Here is a 21,051-nt window from a genome sequence, read left to right as displayed (position 1 = left end):
ACTTTTCCAGCCTTCTATTTAATTACTTTTCAGTCTGTAGGTTCACTCCTTCCTTCTTTCAAAAATCATGAATGCCAATTTCACACATCCATACCCATGCCCCAGCATGCCCCGAGAAGCCCTTCCACGGCCACTGGGTGGACACTCACATAGGCAGAGGCCCGAGCACAGGACGTGGGCTTCAGGCTCTGTGGTGGAGGGAAGATGGGGCTGGGGATACCTCGGGGGCACTTTCCTCTGCAGGGAAGAGACGCTGTGCAGAACACCTGCCACTCATCCTGAGGACAGCCTCTGCATTCCAGAGCCCAGATCTGGAGACTGACTTCTGGGAACCGTGGCAGCAGCAGTGGGGGCAAGAAAGCAGTGCCGTGGGACCTGGCTGCCCTGGGTGCACATCCTGGACTGAGGGCACATCATTCCACTGGGTATAGCTGTGGCTCCCTCATGGTTGAATGACCAGGCTGTGAAGATTTTTTGGGCAGCAGAGAACCAAAACAACACCACTTGTGAAATGAGTGGGCACAAAACAGGCCCTGGAGAAATGGCAATGTGGCATCTGGAAGACGCAGAGGTCTTGGGTGGGATAGCAAAGCCCTTCAGGGGTGACTGAAATCAGTCATGTCTTGAGGACGAGGCCCCTGTTCATCAAGCATCCCCAAGGTTCACATTTCTAGCTGGAATTAACTTCCCCTGTGGTGACAGCTCCTGGGAAAAGTCCTTCCTTTCTAGCTGCCAGGCAGAAGTGGTGACATACAAATGCGCCCTGTGTTGCTACAGATCCTTGGGGTATCCTGGGGGCAGAGATGAGGTCTCCTTGGCACTTCCTGCTTTCCCGGGCTAGGTTCAGGCTCCACGGCTGGCTTCAAGCTTGGTTGAGTCTCCAGGGCCCAGAAGCCACTGTGTGTGTGGGGTTGGGGGAGTGAAGGCCAGAAGCCTCTAGCCCTGCTAATTGGGTCTGTGACCTTCTGCTCATGTGTTTGGATTGCTGGCTGCTCAGGGAGTGGGCCCTGGCAGGCTGCCAGGGGGTAGAGCCCAGACAGCTGCCCCTACCCCCTGGGGCCGAGGGCCCAGCTGGCATCTTGGAGACTTGCTCCTGGGGCTGAGCACAGTTCCTGGCTCTTAGAGGTCTGGGGCTGCACTGGCAGCTTCATACGCACATCCTAATCACACCCGGCACACAGTAGGTACTCTATCTGTTTGCAGTTGTTACTGGATGCCCCTGCCCCACCTCTCCGGTTCCTGACTACAGGCTGCACTCTGCCTTCACAGACTCCTTTGCTCATTCACCCGGAAACATCTCTGAGCAGAGGTCTGGGCCTGGCTCTTGTCTGGGAGTTGGAGAGTCAAAGCTGAGGAGGAGCTCACAGACTACTGGTGTGCCTGGTATGAGTGAGATGAAGGGAAAACTACAACATGGCAGGTCACTGCCAGATCAGGAGAAGCGCAGGGGACTGTGGGCATGGGAGGGAGGAGAGTGGGCCGTTCCTGGGGGCGTCGGGGGTGTTGCAGTGCTGAGGCTGTGGCGGCCACCTCAGCGGGTAAGGCCGGATGGGAGGCCACACACCCTGCTCACTCCGGATGCCAGCGCCTCCTGTGGGCATTTTCCCCAGCCTTGCTCCTGGAGATGTTAATAGGCATCGTGGTAAGTGAAGAGGGCCAGGAGACATGCCCAGAGCATCTGGGCTGGTGCCTGGTGGGCCAGGACGCTGACTCAGGCCTGCTGGATGCCAAAGCTCTGCCCATGCACTAGGCCACCATCCAAATGATGGGCCCACGCCTGCAGGGCAGCTGTGAGGCTGTGCAGGAGGAAACGTGCTCACAGCTGGGAGCGACTGAACTGCTCAGGCTGTGCTGAGTCCAGGCCCGAGGAGGGCGAGGCCGCTGAATGTGCACAAGCCGCACGCCAGCTTCTGCCAAAGCATGGGTGCAAGTGTCCAAAGAGTCAATTGCAAAGTGTTCTGAGACCTGGGCTTCAGGAGGGGTTTTCTCACTAAATGCTTCTGGCAGCTTCTTCTGATCTTAATCTTCTGGGGCTTTGGTGCTGGGGTCACGCAGTGCAATTCAGAGGATCGGACACTCCAATTCCTAGGCAGCATGGGCTGGCCATTTGGGGTACACACTGTCTACGTAGCTGGCATGGCCTGCGGAAGTTTTTCTTGTCCAGAAGGAATCGGAGACATGTTTCAATGCCGGTCACATGTTCCTCTCGGTCCCTCAGAACCAGATTTCTGGGAGTCCCTTTCTGGTGAGAGTATAATGTGGTACAATTCTTTTAGAAAGTTATTCAGCAATATGGAGCAGAAATCTTCTTATGACTGGTTAAGGGTAAAGGCTTTTGGCATTAGAGAGGCATGTTTGAGGCTCAGCTCTGCTACTAACTAGCCGTGTGACCGAGGGCAGTGACAACCTCTTGAAGTCTCAGCTATTTCTATAAAATAGATCTCACAAGAGCTACCCCTACATGTTTCTTGTGAGGGTTAAATGAAATGGTGTATGTAAAGTGCTCAGCGTATTCCTAGTTAATGAGAGTTGTCAACAGTTCCATTTATTTTTCCATTTTAAGAGTCTCACTCTGTTGCCCAGGCTGGAGTACAGTGGCACGATCTCTGCTCCCTGGAACCTCTGTCTCCTGGGTTCAAGTGATTCTCCTGCCTCAGCCTCCCGAGTAGCTGAGATGACAAGTGTGTGCAACCACACCTGGCTAATTTTTGTATCTTTAGTAGGGACGGGCTTTTGCCATATTGGCCAGGCTGGTCTCGAATTCCTGACCTCAAGTGATCCATCCACTTCAGCCTTCAAAAGTGCTGGATACAAGCATGAGCCACCGTGCCTGGCCTAGAATAAGGATATTTACCCTGGCATTTTTCATATGAATGAAAAGCTGGAAAGAATCTAAAGATCCAGTATGAGGGCAATGGGTAGGCAGAAATGAACATACACACAACGAGATCTTCTGCAGTCACAGACCACAGGCGTTACAGAGACACACGGAACACGTCCACATGCTGGCATACTGCAAGGAAGCTGCAGCTCTGTCAAAGACATGGAGGATGAAGACTGGGCAGGGAGCTACAGGAGTGCTAGGAAGCAGTGGAATGAGCTAATGGGATTCAGAACGAACGTGTCTCTTTCTCCTAGTCTTCCAGATTGTCTATCAGGCTACTGGGTAATTTTTACAAACCAAAAATTACCCAAAAAGAGCAGATTTTGCATGGATCTGGCCAGAGAGGTGAGCTGGGTGACAGCCCTGGGCCCTGGTGGCTGAGTCTGGACCCTTCTTTCTTAGTACGGTGGAACTTCAAATAACCAGGATGCAGCCAGTCAAGACCTTTGTGTGACTGGAGGGTGTTCAGCGTCTCACCCGTTAGGAGGCAAGGTGTGCGGTGGAAAGAACCTGGCTCTGCATGCAGGTGGTCAGGAGGGGCCCCTCAGATCCACAACCACTGCAAGCCCCTCCCTGCTGAAGACTCAGAAGACACCCTACATCTGGGCTGTGGAGATTAAACAGGGGGCAGATGCATAGAATGGTCTCCTGCATACTCTCAGCAACTCTGTGAGGGCCAGTGCTCCGGCTCCTACTGCCGCCTCCCAGAGGGAACAAATGACGCGCTGCCTGGCAGAGAGAAGAGCCCGGGGCTCAGTGTGTCACTCCCTGCCTTGGCCTTAGTCTGCACACAGTGTGCCATCCTGGGGGCTCAGACCACAGTGCTGGCTTTCGGAGCCTGCCATTGGCTCTTTCTAAGCATCCAGTTGGATGGGCAATTCCCCTATACCTGGCAGGCCAGAAGGAAAATAACTTGGGGCCTGGCAGACATGCACACCCCGCGGAAACCACCACGGCCCACTTTTTTTGTTTCTTTCTCTTTTTTTTGAGATAGGGTCTAGCTCTGTCGCCCAGGCTGGAGTGCAGCAGCATGATCTAGGCTCACTGAAAGCTCCACCTCCTGAGTTCAAGTGATTCTCCTGCCTCAGCCTCCCTCGTAACTGGAATTACAAGCATGAGCTACCATACCCAGCAATATTTTTGTATTTTTAGTAGAGACAGGGTTTCACCATGTTGGCCAGGCTGGTCTTGAACTCCTGACCTCAAGTGATCCATCTGCCTTGGCCTCCCAAGGTGCTGGGATTACAGCTGTGAGCCACCATGCCTGGCAATAATTAGGTTCTTAACAAAAAGCTTAGTAGAGAAGAATGGACTAGGCCTCTGTCATCAAACAGCTGATCCTACCATTTCTTGTCCTGAGAAACCCTGGGCAAATTACTGAACGTCTCTCTGAGCCTCAGTTTCTCTATCTGTTCAACGGGAAAGTTACCACCTAACTTTGACAATCTTTTTTTATTTTATTTTATTTTTTGAGCTAGGGTCTTGCTCTGAGGCCCAGGCTGGAGTGCAGTGGCATGATCTCAGCTCAATGCAACCTTCAACTCCCCGCAACCTTCAACTCCCCAGGCTCAAGGAACTCTCCTGCCTCAGCCTCCTGAGTAGCTGGGACTACAGGCGCACGCTACCATGCCCAGCTAATACCTTTGACAGTCTTAAGAGATGTTCGGTAAATGTCATTTATCTTTCCTTCCTCAAGAAGAAACACTCAGGCACCAGTTCACACAATTTCTTTGGCGGTAAGAAGACTGAACAGATCCGGTTCCCAACTCCGGCCTTCAGGGAGCCAGAGAGGAAGGGTGGCCTGCTGGGCAAGCATCTCCATTTAGGATGTGGAGCTGTCTTTCTGGGCAAAACCAGACTAAAGATGGACCTTGAAGGGCCCCATTCCAAGGACAGCATCAGAGTGTCATGGAGAGAATGAAATCAAGAATTCTGAATGCTGGCCTAGCCACTTTTCAACTGGGCGACCTCGGAAAGACTGGTCAAATTCCCGTTCTGAGCCTAGGCTCCCACTCTGGAAGAAGAAACGATGCGAGGCCCAAGAGGGCCTAGAAATCAATGGGTGCTCCACTGCGCCCCCTGCTGACTGGTGTCTAACCCACAGCCTCTCCTGTGGGATCCCTCCTACCCTGATCCCAGCCACAGGGAAGCCCAGAGGTGTCCCATCAGCTGTGCTCTCAATAGGGGTGGAAGTAGCCAGTACTTCTTGAAGAAATTTAGTAACTGAGTATTAGCTAAGTAATGTTACCTGAAAAGTAGAGGGAATATTTTCTCCAGAAATTGCCAACAGTCAGTTTTAAGGGGCTAGGAAACCCACCGTTAATCCAGAAAGAAAATCTGACATAGGAAAATTTCATTTTGGGAAAATGCAAGTCAATGCAAGAGTCAGCATGGGAACTCCATTTTAAGGCCTCCTTTAAAAAAACCTTACGTAGCTTCCGCCTAGTAAGTTTTCAAAGATACTTGCTGAATGCATGAATGGACAGATGGAATGACGGAGGGATGGACATCGGCTGGGAAGGAAGAAATGAACTTCATGGGTGGACTGGCCAGAGAGCTGCTGGCTGGTGCTTCTGGGCCCTGATGAGTCCCAGGATGCTCAGCGGCTCCAGGAGACAATCTAGCTCTTAATCAGCCCCATCTTGCTGCCCATAAAGCTGGTTATTTTATTTTTGAGACAGAGTCTCACTGTTGTTCAGGCTGAAGTGCAGTGGTGCAGTCTCAGCTCATGGCAGCCTCTACCTCTGGGTTCAAGCGATTCTTCTGCCTTAGCCTCCCGAGTAGCTGGGATTACAGGGGTGCACCACCACACCCCGCTAATTTTTCTATTTTTAGTAGAGACAGGGTTTCATCCTGTTGTCCAGGCTGGTCTTTAATCCCTGACCTCAGGTGATCTGCCTGCCTTGGCCTCCCAAAGTGCTAGAATTACAGGTGTGAGCCACCCCGCCTGGCCAAAGCTGATTATTTAATGTGCAATTAGAAGTCAGAGTTGAGGCAAGAAGTCAGGAGGACTGAATCTCTCCCCTCCACTTCAGACATCCTGCATCCCCTTCTGCCGCCCCAATCCTCTAAGTTTCCAAAGCACTTTGATATTCCCAGTGGAGATGAAGATCCATGACTCAAGAAAACCCAGGCCAGATTAAAGGGCCAGGCACCAAGTCTGTGTGTGGAACACAGAATCACCACCCAACAAAGGCCCATTAGCATTGGGCCCCTGCTGCCGGCCTGTCTTCTCACATCTCTCAATACAATGCCAACAGATTGGTGGAGACGGTTTCCTCCCCCTCCCCCAAACAATATTTTATGAGTCTGTTTTATTAAAATATTTTCCGCTGGATGCTTCCTGTGTTTCAAGAAGTTGGTCCTGCCAGCTGGAGCTGATGACAGTTAAGAAAAACACATCCAAGTGCTGTTGTGACATGGCATTTGGAAGGGGAGGAGCACCATGGGGGGGTGGGGGAGGCAGCATGGGAAGAGACTAGAAAAACAGTGGGTTGCACCAGAAATGCCACTGGCATTAAGGGAGAACAACCTCCCCTCCCTTGTTAAACAAATATGAGCAGAAACCCTTGGAATGATGTCCTGAAATGTATCCCTCTATCTCCCTGTGGGCTGAGCTGCTGGGACGTATGGTCACAGAAAACCTGTCATTTGTTTTCTATTGATGTTAGTTTGCCAACCACCAAACTGGCTCCCATGCTCCCGCTGGTTTATTTCAACCCCAAATATTTCCCAACAGAAGTAGAAAACAGGACATAATGAAACAAACAACAAACCAATCAACCCAACCGACAAACCTAAAAGTGATACTGACGCAGTTCAGGTGATAAGTAGGAAAATGGGATTATCAGATACTGGCTCTTTGGCACACACTGAGGAGTCGGCCCCTCTGCCCAGCAGGGAAAAGCTACGGTGTGAGTCAATGTGATGAGTCCAGCCTCTCATCGGGAACTTGGCCACAAAATCGGTAATGCTTTTCTGTAGGATGTGGAGTATAGCTGGTGTTGAAATGGTGATTTTGTGTAATGCAAGAATGTTCTGGCTTACATCTCAGTAACAAGAGGCCTGTGACCCTGTATCCTGGTTCAGTGTCTAAAAGGTTTAGTCCAGTTTTAAAGAGGTGACTTTAAAGAAATGTGATAAATTTCATGCCCTTAAGGAGGAATCTTTAGTCGGAGGCACTCAGGTGCCATGTAGCATTCTCTCCACAAGGGGGCAATCATAATCCATCTCTCAATGTTCCCTCCAGGCTATTGTGCAGAGCAAAAGTTAAACTTAGACCCAACTTCAGGAGTCCTCTCTTCCAAATATCTCATAATTGAGCATCCCTGTGTGCCACCACGTGCACACACACCACACACACAATTCCACGGCTTTCTGGGCAAAGTCTGAGGGCTGTCTGGGTGGGCTGGTTCCTTAAAGACCATATATCCTTATCAACCAGAGAATCCCGGAGCGCTGAAGTGAACTACAACTTGGGTTAGGCCCAGCTTGGCATTTGAAATCATTTTTTCCCTTCTCACTCCAATTCTGGCTAGGACCTGCCATGTCCCTTACCTTCTTTCCCTGAGACATTTTCTGAGAGCCAGTCAGACATGGGGGCCCTTTCCACCCAAAGAACTTCAGGATCCCTGGGGTAATTTTTCTGACTCCTCCAGCAATCCTAGATCAAGATGAACTCGTGCACTTTTTCTAGGCATCACAGGAAGCCAGCATGTTGCCGCTGAGTTGTCTGGATAGAGACCGAGGGCTGTGTGCCTTGCAGACAAAGGGGAGCAGCGCTACCTTCTGCAGATGGCTGTGGTCTGGACTCCCGCCTCACCCTCTGCAGGCAGCTCTATCTCAGGCCACTGCTTGTCTTTCTGCCTCATTCACCGCATCTACCCCATGCCTCCTGGGCAAGTGACTCTAGGCCAGTCCTACGGGAGGTGCTGGGCATAACAAAACCCAGGGAGTTCCCTGTCTCGGGGAGGTGGGTAAGAAAAACCACAGTGACATAAATGCTGCGGCACAGGTGGGCAAAGGGTCCTGGTGGGGCTGGGGCAGTGGATAAGGGCTGTTGTATACAGATCTCAGCCGTGGAGGCCTAGGAAGGTGGGTGGACCCAGTTCAACACTTGGCCTTCTTGACCAGGTTCTAACCCTCACCTAGTGACTCAGCTTCTTTAGCACAAGAGGCTTAGGACCTTCTTCTAAACCCAGCAAAGTACCCTTTGGACCTCACCACTCGAAATCCAGCCCAAGTGCCTTGCTCCCTGGCCTCTGGGGCCTCCCGCTGGTGTGACAACCAGACCGAGTAAAAGATCAAGCCCTGTTCCCTGAATGACCCCTTTGTGAAACACCCGCTGGGGGCGCCAGGGAGGCCTCACAAAGGCCGGGACTCCATGCTTGGGCTCCAGGAAGTGCTGGCCCCGCAGACAGAGGGAGAGGCGCGATGGGGCACTCACTGCTCAGGGCTGGGCACAGACGTCCTCCGGCCTTCCACTGTGATGTTGCTCTTTGGTCTCTTAACGACATGTGGACGAGGTGGGCGCACCTAGAGGGGGTACAGGGGGAGGCCCCCAAGAAGAATTGAGTTGGAAAAGCCATACAGGAACATTCTGAAGACTTGAATAAACGCCACCCCCCACAAAATGTTTAGGGATTTTCAAAGCTCCAGGCTATAAAAGCCTAGCCTATCATAGAAACATCACCATCTAATTGGCAGCAGATAGACACATTAACTGGAATTCTGTGGCCTATTCAAATCAGAAAGGTGCTCCTGGAAAGCTCGGCTCTTCATCTGCAAGATGAGGATAGTTCCACCAGTCTCCTCGAAGGGCTGCAGTGAGGGTCCAGTGACATGATGTCTACATAGGACCCGGAACAAAGAGGCCCCTTATCAGTGACAATTCCCTCCCATCTTCCTCTGACACCCATAAGCTGGTTTTGTAGAAAGAAAGGGTTTCACTCAGACTTGTTTTTAGGGTACACATGCTTCGTTTGCTCTTTTTACAGCAGAATCACAGGGTGCTTCTTTTCCTCTCTAGATAAGAGAGGCATGAGCGAGTGGCAACACAAATCATCTCTCCGCTTCCCAGGGCATCCCTGTGCCGCTCCTCCCAGCGGGGTTCAGCCTGGATGCTGCACATCTCGTGTAGCCGCGTGCACTGTGGAGACCCACTGGGAGGGTCTGCAGTGGGCACATCAGGAGGGACACAGCTTCCTAACCCCACAGCTGCTGCTGCAGCGGCAAGATGGGTTTTTCTGACCTGCTGCCTCTGAAACCAAGATGAGGGCCCACAGAAAAAGATGCCTTCATCCCTCGATCCCCCGCCAGAGACTGTGATAGGGGTTAGGCTGTCCTTAGAAGGACACTCATTTGTCCAATCAACATTATATGGCTTTTAATTTGGCATGGCCATCTCTGTACATTCCCAGTGCCCCAGAGGGACGGGCTGAGAGCTATGCTGAGAGCTATGCTGAGATAGTCTATCTCTGAATTTCAGTGCCAACAAAACCAACCGAGCCTACCAGGGCAGGGGGCTTGCTTTCTCTACGGATGGGATGCCATAATTGCTGACTTTCCAGGACAGACAGGGAAGGAGAGCAGGCGCACACTCCATTTCCCGTCTGCCCTTTTTCCTGAACATCAAACCCCTCACCCCCCAGAAGCTTGTGGGCGACACAGCACAGTGGCTTAGGAACACAGATTACAGAAGCTGGTTGCATGAAAGACAAGTCTTTATGGAGTCTCATCAAGCCCTCAGGTCTGTGCATGCCTGATCTAACCAAAGTTTTTCCTGTGGAGTGGCCAGTCTGATCTCAGACTGGTTTGGCAGATCAGGGATGTGGTAAACACCAAATGCGTTCCACCAAACTGGCTGTCTTCGTCTATGGGGTGATTGTGAAGACCAGATAGAGGGAGAGCCCTGCATGGGGTCCGGTACATAGTGGGGGCTCAATAAATGCGCATCCTGCTCCTCTGTGACCTGGGTGTCCCTTCCTATCAACAACAAAAGGAAGACGAGGCGGGGGTGTCTTCTCTGGGTTAGAAGATGAGTTTTAGGATTCTCTTGTCCCTGCCTAGCATTCTGCGGACTGCCTGGTGTGTCATGGTCTCTCAGCAAGATTTTCAGAAAGAAACGAATGCTGCTGCTCGGAATCTGAGAAGCACGTAATGACGTTGCTAGTATCATCATTATTAGAACCGGGCCTGCCACACACTCACATTTAGTCAACATGGGCTGAATGAACAAGTGGGTATCCCCGCACCCCCTCTAACTCTCAACTGCTTTCCCCAGCTCTGGCAGCTGGTAAGCAGGGTCACCTGGCTGGAATGATCCCCACCCCCAACTTCTCCCCACAAAAGGCGGGAGTGCGGGTTAGGGTGAAGGGGCAGTTCTACCCCTGCCCCGGGGGGCCCTGGGGCAGAGCTTTCAGGAAAGGTCAGACTTTAAGGCCTGTCAGCTCGTCCTTGCACAGGGCTGCTCCTCGCTACAATAAAGGCAGGTTAAGAATGTGAACTTGTGGCTGAAATGGGGGGATTAAGTTTGTGGCAACTTCAACTGAACTTGCAACGTGGTGAAACATGGGGAAAAAGAACAACAGAGCTAATTAGACGAGCTGAGCTGTCAGAGTGCCGCTGAATGGCTCAGCGCCAACAAACAAAAGGAATGGGTTGGCAATCAGCAGGATCGGTGGAGGAGACTGCTTCATTAGGGATGATAAAACAGACAGAGCAGGGGGGGAGGGGCGGGGGGCGGGTAGCGCCGGAGCCGCGGAGGCTGGGGAGGGAGAGAAAGACACGCCAGACCCAGAGGCAGTGGGTCACCAGTGTGGCTGCTTACCCACCAGGAGTCACACACACCTGACTGGTGCGGACAAAGCCAGACACAAAATTACACTTGCAGACATGACCATCCCGAGATACATCGAGGCCTCCAGACTTCCACGTACACAAATCTCACAAATACACACTCACAGAGGCACGCGCAAGAGGTGAAGGCACACGTATGAATCACACACGCGCACGCACACACACTCACACTCACACGGTGGCGGACCACAACCAGGCACAGATACACACAGACAAAACGGTTTAATTAAGCCCAAATCACAGACGATAGAGACAAGTCTCGTCATATTTCAGCGATCACACCTGTCTTTCTGGGGTGCTTGGGAAGGGTGGGCATTGGGGATGAAGAAACCCGCAGGCACACAACAGTGACTGGCCCCACCGGCGTGAGGGTCCCAGTCGCGCCAGGGGAGAAAATGCTAAACAGAGATTTCCAGCTCTGTTCAAGGGGACTGGAGGGGAAACTTGGGAAGCCAGCCAATTCCCCACTGGATTTAAAACCTGAGAAATCTAAGTCGGCAGGGTTAAATGTGTATTGAATACAAAAGCACTGAGTACATTTGATTTTAATGGTGAGCAAGAAATAATAAATACAGAGCTTATAAAGCCCTTCACAAGCAGGCTGACAGCAGCCTGCCTCTCCCTGGCAGGCCCCAACCCATGCCCCTTCGTCCATGAGACACTGGCATGGTTTTCTTCTGCTCTTTCCTTTTTCTTCTTTTTAAAAAGAAAACCCAAATCATCGGGTAACATCTGAACTCCAGCCACAGGTGCCGGGCTACAGAGCTCCTTCCAGAGAGGCTGAATGGCTAGACCCTCCCCCGCCCCTGCTACCCTGGGCCAACGGCTGCACTTCTGTCTGGAACATTTGTGGCTAAGTGACCCAGCAAAGCCATGCTGGTGGCCAATGGCCCCTGACATGGGAAGTTGGTAGGCTGTCCTCTTCCAGACCCTTGCGGGCTTCCATATGCCAAGTCTCTCCAGTTCCCACCTAGTGTGTGGCAGTGTGCACTGGAAATGTTTGCCCCAATGCATGGAGAATCAATGGTCCCTAGTGGCCCAGAAAGCACCAACCTTCTGTGACTCCCAGATTGGTCTCTCAGTGGTGTGGCTTGGCAGAAGAAGTTCAGGGGACATGCCAGGGACTGTGGCATGCACTGTACATATACAACCTCACTGCCTTTACCAGGTGGTACTGTTAAACCCATTTTATAGATGATGAAACTAAAGCTCAGAGAAGGTGAGGATCCTGCCTAAGGTCACACAGCCAGGAAGTGGCCAAGCTGTAATTCAAACCAGGGCAGGCTTCTCTGACTTCCAAGCCTAGGAGAGCTGGTCCTCCTAGGCCCCCCTGCCTCTTCAGCATGCCATCAACCCAGCAGGTCCAGCCAAAGCTAGTGCCAGGCTAGTCACCTCCTGCATTAGCTCAGTGCTGGAGGCCACTGCTGCTCAGTGTCTCACAGCGTCTGTCTCCCCAAGTCCCCAGTTGCCAATGGATGTGGCTGCCCACCCCTCCATCTGCACAGATCCCCACACTAGTAAGACAACGTGGAGTCCACTGCAGCTGTCTCCAATACTTGAATTTTTCTAAGGGGAGTGATCCTTCCCTGAATCATGACTTCCAAAAGATTCCTTGCCCACCTAGGATCCCGAGCCTCCGAGGAGAATTCTAAGGGCTACCTGCTGCTCACTTTGGCTTAAGGGGAGGCTGTTTGGTAGAAAACAAAGAGAGACAGTGGAGAGAGGCAAGCTGGGCTCAAAGGCAGGACTGTCATCAGGCCTATCATCATCCCTGTGGTGTTGGCCATAAATTAGGGAGATAGCATCTGCCTGCTCTGGGCTGGACAAATGAGACAATCATCACACAAGTGCCCAGCACAGTCCTAGGTACCATGAATGGTGCTCAATGAATATTCATTCTCTTCTCCCCTGTGTCTCTGCCAGACCTAACATGGCACTGGAGATTCCACAGACAGCTCAGCTGCTGCTGGTTATTTTTTTTCTTGACTGAATTTTTTTCTCCCTCAGCATTTTATATAGGTTGAGTATCCCTAATCTGAAAATCCAAAACCTGAAACCCTCCAAAATCCCAGACTTTTTGAGCCCCAACATGATGCTCAAAGGAAATGCTCACTGGAGTATTCTGGATTCTGGATTAGGGGCACACAACCAGGACGTATCATGCAAATATTCCAAAATCCGAAACAAACTGAAACCTGAAACTCTTCTGGTCCCAATCAGAAGATGGAAGATCCAGAGAGCTTGGAATGCTGGCAAGACCACAGGTTCTAGAGTTCCGATGACCTTATTTGCAGTTGAACTTGGGTTAAGTTACCAAGCATCAGTGTTCTCACTGCTAAACTGAGGGGTGACGATGCCTGCTTCACTGAACCATTGTGAGGCTCAGCTGGGATGAGGTACCTAAGAATGATTTGCTGACTGTAAAATCCTAGGCAAATGATAGTTATTAATAAACTGGGCCATTCCTTAGAAGCTGTAGGATGTAAAAAAACCTGTTAAGAATAAGAACTGCTACTGGGTGCCAGGCACTGTGTGTGTTCTACAAATGACATCCATTTTCCTTTTCACAAAACCCCTCTAGGAATGAGGGCACAGCCCAGGAGGTGAAATGAGACTCGGAGAGCTTCAGTGCTTGCCAGATCACACGACTTCAGCATTCAAGTCTACCTCTGTGGGCCTCCCAAATACGTGCTGTTAAGGACTGTACTGAAACTCTCACTAGTCACACAAGGTTCAGTCTAGAAGAGGCCTCCTGCCCCACAAAGCAGTTTCTTTTTGCTGCTTGTATCTTCCTTCTAGAGACAGTGAGCAGACATATTCTAGCTCCTTGCCAGCTGTGCTGATGGGGGTTTGGGCCAACCACACTTTGATGGGGGATATGGGATGGATCCACTGTCATGTGTGGCTGGGAGTGTAGACTCACAGTAGTCACAGGGGAAGCCATCTAAGTCCCCCCGGCCTCCCTCCTAGCCCTCTAACTCCCATCCACCGTAGGGAGGGGAGGGAAGGGGAAGGGGAAGGGGAAGGGAAATAGTGCCATGGAATGGCCAACATGCACCCAGAGAGCAGCTACCCAGTGGATACTGGGTGCATCTCCCAAGGTGAACAGATGCAGTTCACCTGGTCACCTACATGCCCCGGCCTCCTTGCCTTCACAAGATGGATTTGGATACGTGCACTGCAGAGGGCGGGAGGGTTAGGACACTGGGTTGTAGGCTACTCTTCGGTTGGCCACAGAGTGGTGGTCACACTCAATGGTAGATGGACAAACTTCTCCCTTGGTAAACAGCCCTCACCAAAAGGTCCTGGCAGGTTTCCCACTTTCAAGGCAGCTGCTAAAGTCCACATGCCTCAGCATGGCCAAAGTCTGACCTACCAAGGGACATGACTCCACTGATGCTTAACATGGAACCCAGACCCAATATTTTTCCATGGACGGATCTCTCGCCCTCCCACCCCATTCCCAGGTGGTGGTGGGTTTATATTTTTTCCTGCTTCCCCATTCTTACTTTTTTTTTTTTTCCTTTTAAGAGACAGGGTCTTGCTCTGTCACCCAGGCTGGAATGCAGTGGTACAATCATGGCTCACCATAGCCTCAACTTCCTGGGCTCAAGTGATCCTCCCATTTTAGCCTCCTGAGTAGCTAGGTGTGCACCACCATGCCCCTTACTTGGCACTTTACATGGGATGGCGGATCTCCAAGGAAGGCCTGGCAGGGGAGCGGTACCTATCTCCTTAAGAGCTGGCTCCGTACTCTCTGGACATAACCTCCACCCGCAGGAATGTACAAATGCATTTCCAGACCAAGATCTGGCAGGAAGGAGACCCCTGCCCCCAGACTTCTACTTCCTTTGTGAGGAATAGTCGAATGGAGGAAGGCTTTGAACCCCTTTGCTCACCCTGTGAGACTTGCTCAGATGATGCACACACAGCACACACACCACACAGTGGCCCCCTTGCTACCTACAGCTCTGATCTGCAAGTCACCAAACTTATTCAGAAAAAAAAGCGAGAGAAGCCCAGAAAATGCAAGCTCAAGTTCATGCCACACAGACAGGGAAGCTGAAAAACCCAATTCCCAGTTCTCTTTTGCCAGGCAGGAGGGTCCAAACTCCGGAGGTTTAGTCAGGCTGAGGGAGGACGGCTCAGGCAGTGTTAGGTGGGGAGGGCAGAACCACCGGCTACTCACGGGCCTCGAGCGCTGTATCTTGGGAGGCAGTCGGGTGGGACGGAGGATCTGCAGCTGCATTAAAGTGGAAACTTAAAACATCAGGATACACTGAGAAGGCTCAATGCATTTCCACACACGGCCTGGGGAAGGCACCCGGTCACCCGAGCCAGAGCCAGAGGGCCATCCTCGATGCCTCCCGTCTTGCCCCCACTGTCCACCTTCTGAGGCCGGCTCCTCTGCCCATTCTTTCTTTCTAGCCTGTCTCCAGCCTGGATTACTGCAATCATCTCCCGACAAGGCCCCCAGCTCCACCCTCCACCATGCTCCACACAGGCCGGGGGGGCCTTCCCAGGTGCAATATGGCCACCCACACCCTCTCCAGACCTCTCACGCCCCCTCCTGTCCTTGGGTGCCTGCTGAAGGCTTGGGGCTGGCGCTGCATGTCCCTCAAGACTGGGACCCCACTGTGCCCCACACAGACCTTTCTCAACCTTCACCCATGCCTGCCCTGGGCAGACCCTTTAAGTAGCACTGGGCTCTCATGCCTTGTTTCCCGCCGCCCTCCGGGTGGAATGAGCTGCTCCAGCCGGACTGTGCTTGTCCTTCTAGAGCCCGTCAGGTTGGGTGCTGCCTCGACTCACACTGCCTCCCTGTCTCCTGCTATGTGGGACTCAGCGTGGGGTCCCTCACCCGCTACCCCCACGGGACCTTTTACATGTCGGTCTCTAAGTGGGTTCATCCCTGTGCCTGCAGGCTGCGTGGGACTTGGGAAAAAATCTGCTCAATAACATCTGATGAACAAGTAAAATTTGTACAAAATGATTGGCTTTTGAAATCAGAATTTGAATCAAAACCTGTAGAGCATAGACTTCTCAGCTCTACCCTCAAACCCTTTATCTTGAAAGCCCAGTGGTGTCCTTTCAACAGCCTGCCTGTCTCCATGCTCTTGCAGGTGTGGGAGACAGGGAGGCCGAGTAAGGAGAGTAGAAATTCACGCGAGACCCAGGCCACAGACCCGCAGCCATCCCCGGGAGGCTTCTGGTTGTTTCCTTCCCATTCCGTCACTCAGGTCACAAAGATACATCTAACTGGACAAAATCCAGACCTGCCCTGGCCAATATAGGAGCCAATGTCCCCAGCGGCCAGTCCATGCTAAGATGTGCTCTAAATCCCAGCACTTTCGGAGGCCAAGGCAGGCGGATCACCTGAGGTCAGGAGTTCAAGACCAGCCTGGCCAACATGGTGAAACCCTGTCCCTAAAAAAAATACAAAAATCAGCCGGGCATGACGATGGGTGCCTGTAATCCCAGCTACTTAGGAGGTTGAGGCAGAAGACTCACTTGAACCTGGGAGGTGGAGGTTGCAGTGAGTCAAGACCATGCCATTGCACTCAGGCCTGGGCGACAGAGTGAGACTCCATCTCAAAAAAAAAAAAAAGTGCTCTAAGTGCAAAACACTGGACTTCAGAGACTTAGCACAAGGAGAGACTGTCAAACGCCACAGTAATAACTTTTAGATTACATGTAGAAATAATATTTTGGATATACTGGGTTAATAATATTAAAATCAATTTCACCAGTTTATGTTTCACATTCAGAATTCCACAGGTGACTCCCGTAGGAAGCTCCCATGATGTTTTCCTTGGACAGTGCTGATTTAGGGCTTTACTGAGCGGGATTGATACTTCAGATCTCAAATCTGCCTTTTAACTTGTTTTCTGAACCTGGCCCACTACTCCTGGAGGATAGGGCCTGTGTCCCAGTTGTCCTTGGGTCCCTGGGTCCCTGCACGGAACCTGCTGGAGCAGCCCGAGGGGAAAGCTGGCCTGGGGACTTGGTGGAGCGTTCCCTGGTGGCACATGGAGAACATGTAGGATAAAAATACACCTTGGCTTCCCAGATCCTATGTCATTAGCTGGGCGTGAGGGCCGACCCTCGCTTGGTGACCCTTCTTCAGCTGGTGGCTACCTGGGAGTTGGGGATGCTGCCTGGGAATGGGCAAGGCCGCATGTTTTTTCCCCTTCATGGCTTACAGGAAGCGTGTGAGGTAAAGGGGAACAGGCCCTCCTACCCATTCACACTGCTCATCAAGAGGAAGAGATGATGAGGGGAAGGGGAGCCCACGCCCACCCCACTCTCCTACACTACTCTCCCCAGTACTGCTTCTCTTATGCTTGGCCTTTCTACTTCAGGGGGACCAATTTCTCCAGTCCCACTGTCCTCACTGCTTGTCACCTCTGGCCTGGGCCATTTCCGTTCCTGCTAGGTGGCAGTGCAGCAGAGTGCTCATGAGGCAGCCTCTGGGGTCAGACACTTTTGGACACAACCCCAGTTCTCCCATTAACTCCCTGGGTTACTCCAGGCCCACGATTTGACCATGCCGAGCCTCACTGTCCTCATCTGTGAAGTGCAGGTAACAGCAGTGCCTACCCAGGTGGGACGTTAGGAAGATTCAATGAGATGACGGCCGTCAGGTTCTGTGCCCAGTGCCGCCAACAGACATTAGCAACCATTACCACGAGCAGGTTTCCTTGCCCCCAGACTCTCCCTCTCCCAGTCCATCTCCTACATTTGTTTCCAGAATGGACTTTAAAAATGCCCATGAATGCCCACCCAATCATGCCACTTGCCAGCTTAAATCACCTCAGTGGAAGGCTGGCATCTCGCAGGGTATCTGCTGAGAGACACCATCCTGGGAGACGCTTTGTATGAAGGGAAAAAAGGAGGTTCCCCAGTCAGGCAAATCTGAGAAATGCTGTCTTCTTTCTCCTTTTGGGGATTCACAACGCCTGTTAGCATAGCAGAGGCTGGCGAGTCTTGCGAGAAAAACACCCACCCTAACCAGGCAAAAACCTATTAACTCTTTTATAAAAGTCCTATTTCCCAAATTTATTTGAACATAGACTTGCTTTCCCTCTAACACCCATGAATGGAAGATGCTGTCTGGTGTTCAAAGCCCTGCAGATTCGGGGCCCCACATCCACCTCTGCAATCCCATCAATGGTGAAACCCTGCCTCATATCCACAGCACAGCGACTGTCGTTATCAGCTCGCGCGTGTCTGTATTTAGCATAGGGTCTAGTAGAGTACTTGATACCTAACAGGTGCTCAGCAAATTATTTTTGGCTTAAACTTCCTGGTACATGTGAAAACACACCAGAAGTCAGTTCTCCAGATTCTTCAACTAACTTATTTTCTTTTGGTTGTCATCGGGAAGTGCTGGTTCTTTTGCAACTGAATTGATAAATGGTGGGAAGAAAGCAGCCTCTGGACCACACCCAGCCTAGAAGCTAACAGAGTCAGCCCGGGGACGTAAAGATGCCAAGAAACAGGAATGTGGTACAGATGTCCTGGCGCGACCAGAGAAAACAAAACCCAGCAACAGCAACCAGGAGCAGGAAGCCACGCTGCCCCTTCTGACGCTTGGGGAGGTTTCCCTGCGGGTTGTCGGCACGAAGGGACCCTGTCACTAGAGGAAACACACAGGGACGGGGCCTGCACTCACGGATCCTGAGCTTGTTCTGATGCTGGAGCGTATCATGGGGACACCTGTGGGGTGGCCACCAGGAAGAGAAAGGTGAACTCCCAGGGGGTGTGCATTAAAGACCCCCTGCCCCGGGACTTGCGGGAGGGCTGCACTAATTATCAGGATGCCCTGCCAGGAGTGTGCAGGCCCTGGGGACCAGAGCTGAGGCTGGGGACCAGAGAGCAGCTGGATTGTCACCAGCAGATTAGACAGTGATCCCGTGGGAAGCAGTCTCAGATTTTGGATGCTAGAGCATCTGATATGTGCAGTGCCCTCCTGCTCCCACCACAGAGGCTCCAGGCCCAGCTGGTTTGCTGAGTGACTTTGGCAAGAAGTGACTTCCCTGGGCCTCAGTGTCCTCATCTATGAGCCCAGTCACTAGGGCCCTGCTGCAGGGCCAGGGGCACAGTAGACACACTGCCAGGGAGGCCTCTGCTTCTTAGACAGGGTGTAGCGGGGCCATTGGCCATGGTGGATGTACTTCAAATAAGCTGGGGTGTCCCAAGCTGGGGTGTTCCCAGCTGGGGACACAGATGGGGGAAGAGGACTCTGGAGACCATTAAACAGGTCTTAGTGGGTGAGTGGTGGTGATTTGGGTGGGAAGATGGGGTAAGAAGATGAGCTAGGAAAGGATTAACTCAGAAAAGCACACCCTCTTCCAGAGAGTGGTCCCGGTGCTCCAGAAGCTGAAGCAGTCACTAGCTGAACATGGGGACCACAACAGCGTTGGGTGAGGCCTGAGAAGACGGCAGAGCTGGCCAGGACTTAGTGAAAGTCATTTTGAGCCTGGAGCGGTTCGTCTCCCATCTGACTCGCTCTGGTTCTCTGCTTCCCCAGCCCATAGCCTAGGGCTGGGCCCCTGAGCCTGCTCGTTTTACCCTGGTGCCCCTGGCCTCGCTAAGCATTCTAGTGGCCACAGACAAGGGAAGAGATTGGAGGGAGGTAAAGTGACCTGCTCGACGCCCCCAGCTCGTAATGGGCAGGGCTGGGAGCAGGTCTCAGGCCTCTTGACTGTGAATCCAGCGCTCTTTCCACCGTTGAAGGAAGCAAAGGTAAAACAGGAAGAGCTTTTAAAGTAGACACAGCAGAGAATCCAAGAGATCTGGGCATCTTTGCATCGAGGTCACGTTATATGTGATCCTCCGTCCCCTGGCCAGGTTGAAATGTGGCTACACAGACTGCTGTTTCTTAAGTCAGTTAAAAAAGACTGGGCCTTTGGCGATCTTTTGCTAAGGAGAGTTCAATTAGACAGTTCCTCCGGCACTTCCCGAGCTGGGGCACGGCAGGAGGGGTGGGAGGGCCAGCAGAGTCGGGAGAGGGCTGGAGGTTTCTTCAATGGTCAATGCAAAGTACCTGCCTTCCAGAAAAACATGTCTGGTGGGGAAGCAGACTGACTGTCACAGAGTGGAAGGATTCCTCCTGTGGTTTATGCAGCAAGTATTTGGGGGCCAGGACCAGGGGATTCAGAGAGCAAGAAACAGTCCTTGTCCTTAAGAACTGCACAGTCTGGTGGGATTTGACCTACACCACGGGAAAATATCTTTCTTAAAGAGAAAGACGTATTGGTGGGGTAAACCCCAAGAAACAGAGTTTGGGTTAGAAATACACGGGTTCACTGACAGAACTGGCTCTGTCACTTTCTAGTTGAGTTCAGTATGGGCTCTGCCACTTAGGTGAGTTACTTAATCTCTGAAGTCTCAGTGAACTCTTCTGTAAAATGGAAGTAACTCCCAGGTTACAAGCGCCGGCATGAGGATGAGATGAGAGTGCAGTGACGGCCGCATGAGGTTCTGGTCCGATATCCCGAGGATGAAATGGAACCACTCAATCTTCCCCATGGGACCCACAGGTCTTTCCATAAAAGTCCTGTGGACGTGAGGACCCTGCTTTTCCAAAGCTGTGGGCTGTCAGCAAGGTTCTGTTGAAGGAGACTGGATTTTAATAATAATCTCTTCTATTTATATAATGTATTTTCCTTTCAAAGCATTTTAACTTCTCCTCTTTCTTTTGAACATCACACTCCCTGGTGAGGCAAGTTAGAGAAGGATTATTTCCCTGTTACAGAGACAGGAAACAGGAGGCCCAGAGAGGTTAAGGGACTAGTATGAGGTCACACAGCTAGTAGCAAGAACTAAAACAAGCAGGTATTCTTAGCCCATTGTGCTATCCTTGTCAACTAAAATTTCCAAAGTCACCTGGAAGACTTTCTGACATGTTTTTTCTAATCCTTGTCCCTTATGAAGTTAGAATCTGTTGTTAGAGATCTGTGCTGTAGAGAAAAGGCTGATGAGAGAGTAGCTGACACCTTCTCCTTCTTTCCTTATTTGAGCATCTCTCTGTGGTACCTTCCAAAGGAGGAATGTGATTTCATTTGTCCATTCATTCAACAAACAGTGTGTGGCGTCCCAGGCACAGGGGCGCGTATCTGAACCAGACTCTGGTAGAGGGCGCTGTCACGCAAGTGGGCCAGAGGAAGGGCTCTTCCATGGGTTGGGGGTGGTAGGGAGTGAGGGAACAGCAGACAGGGAACCACAGTGGTCCAACCAGCCAAGAGTGAGGCTAAATATGAGGACAGGGTCGGCCAGGACCTGGGAGGGGCTGGGGGAAGGTCAGA

At 51.8% G+C, this 21,051-nt stretch overlaps 1 protein-coding gene across 7 annotated transcripts in view; it reads right to left on the bottom strand.

The window, feature by feature from the left end:
* DENND1A (DENN domain containing 1A) overlaps window positions 1-21,051 on the bottom strand; it is a 536,105-nt gene that overhangs the window by 14,967 nt on the left and 500,087 nt on the right. For 3 of the 7 annotated variants that reach the window (XM_021674025.2, XM_064378132.1, XM_021674027.2), the window contains 2 exons: window positions 14,931-14,984; window positions 8,331-8,419 (listed from right to left, as the gene is read on the bottom strand). In XM_021674025.2, coding sequence (XP_021529700.2) covers window positions 8,331-8,419; window positions 14,931-14,984 — 143 coding nt within the window. Of the gene's footprint in view, window positions 1-313; window positions 6,927-8,330; window positions 8,420-14,930; window positions 14,985-21,051 lie in introns of those variants that run through there. The other 4 variants (XM_021674026.2, XM_021674028.2, XM_064378113.1 and 1 more) reach the window with 2 other exon arrangements.

The sequence above is a fragment of the Aotus nancymaae genome, unplaced genomic scaffold (genome assembly GCF_030222135.1).
Source record: "Aotus nancymaae isolate 86718 unplaced genomic scaffold, 86718_ANA_hifiasm-v0.15.2.pri h1tg000003l, whole genome shotgun sequence".
In the NCBI taxonomy this organism is placed as follows: domain Eukaryota; kingdom Metazoa; phylum Chordata; class Mammalia; order Primates; family Aotidae; genus Aotus; species Aotus nancymaae.
Note: the sequence above shows the minus strand (reverse complement) of the source record. Positions and strands in the feature narration are given on the sequence as shown.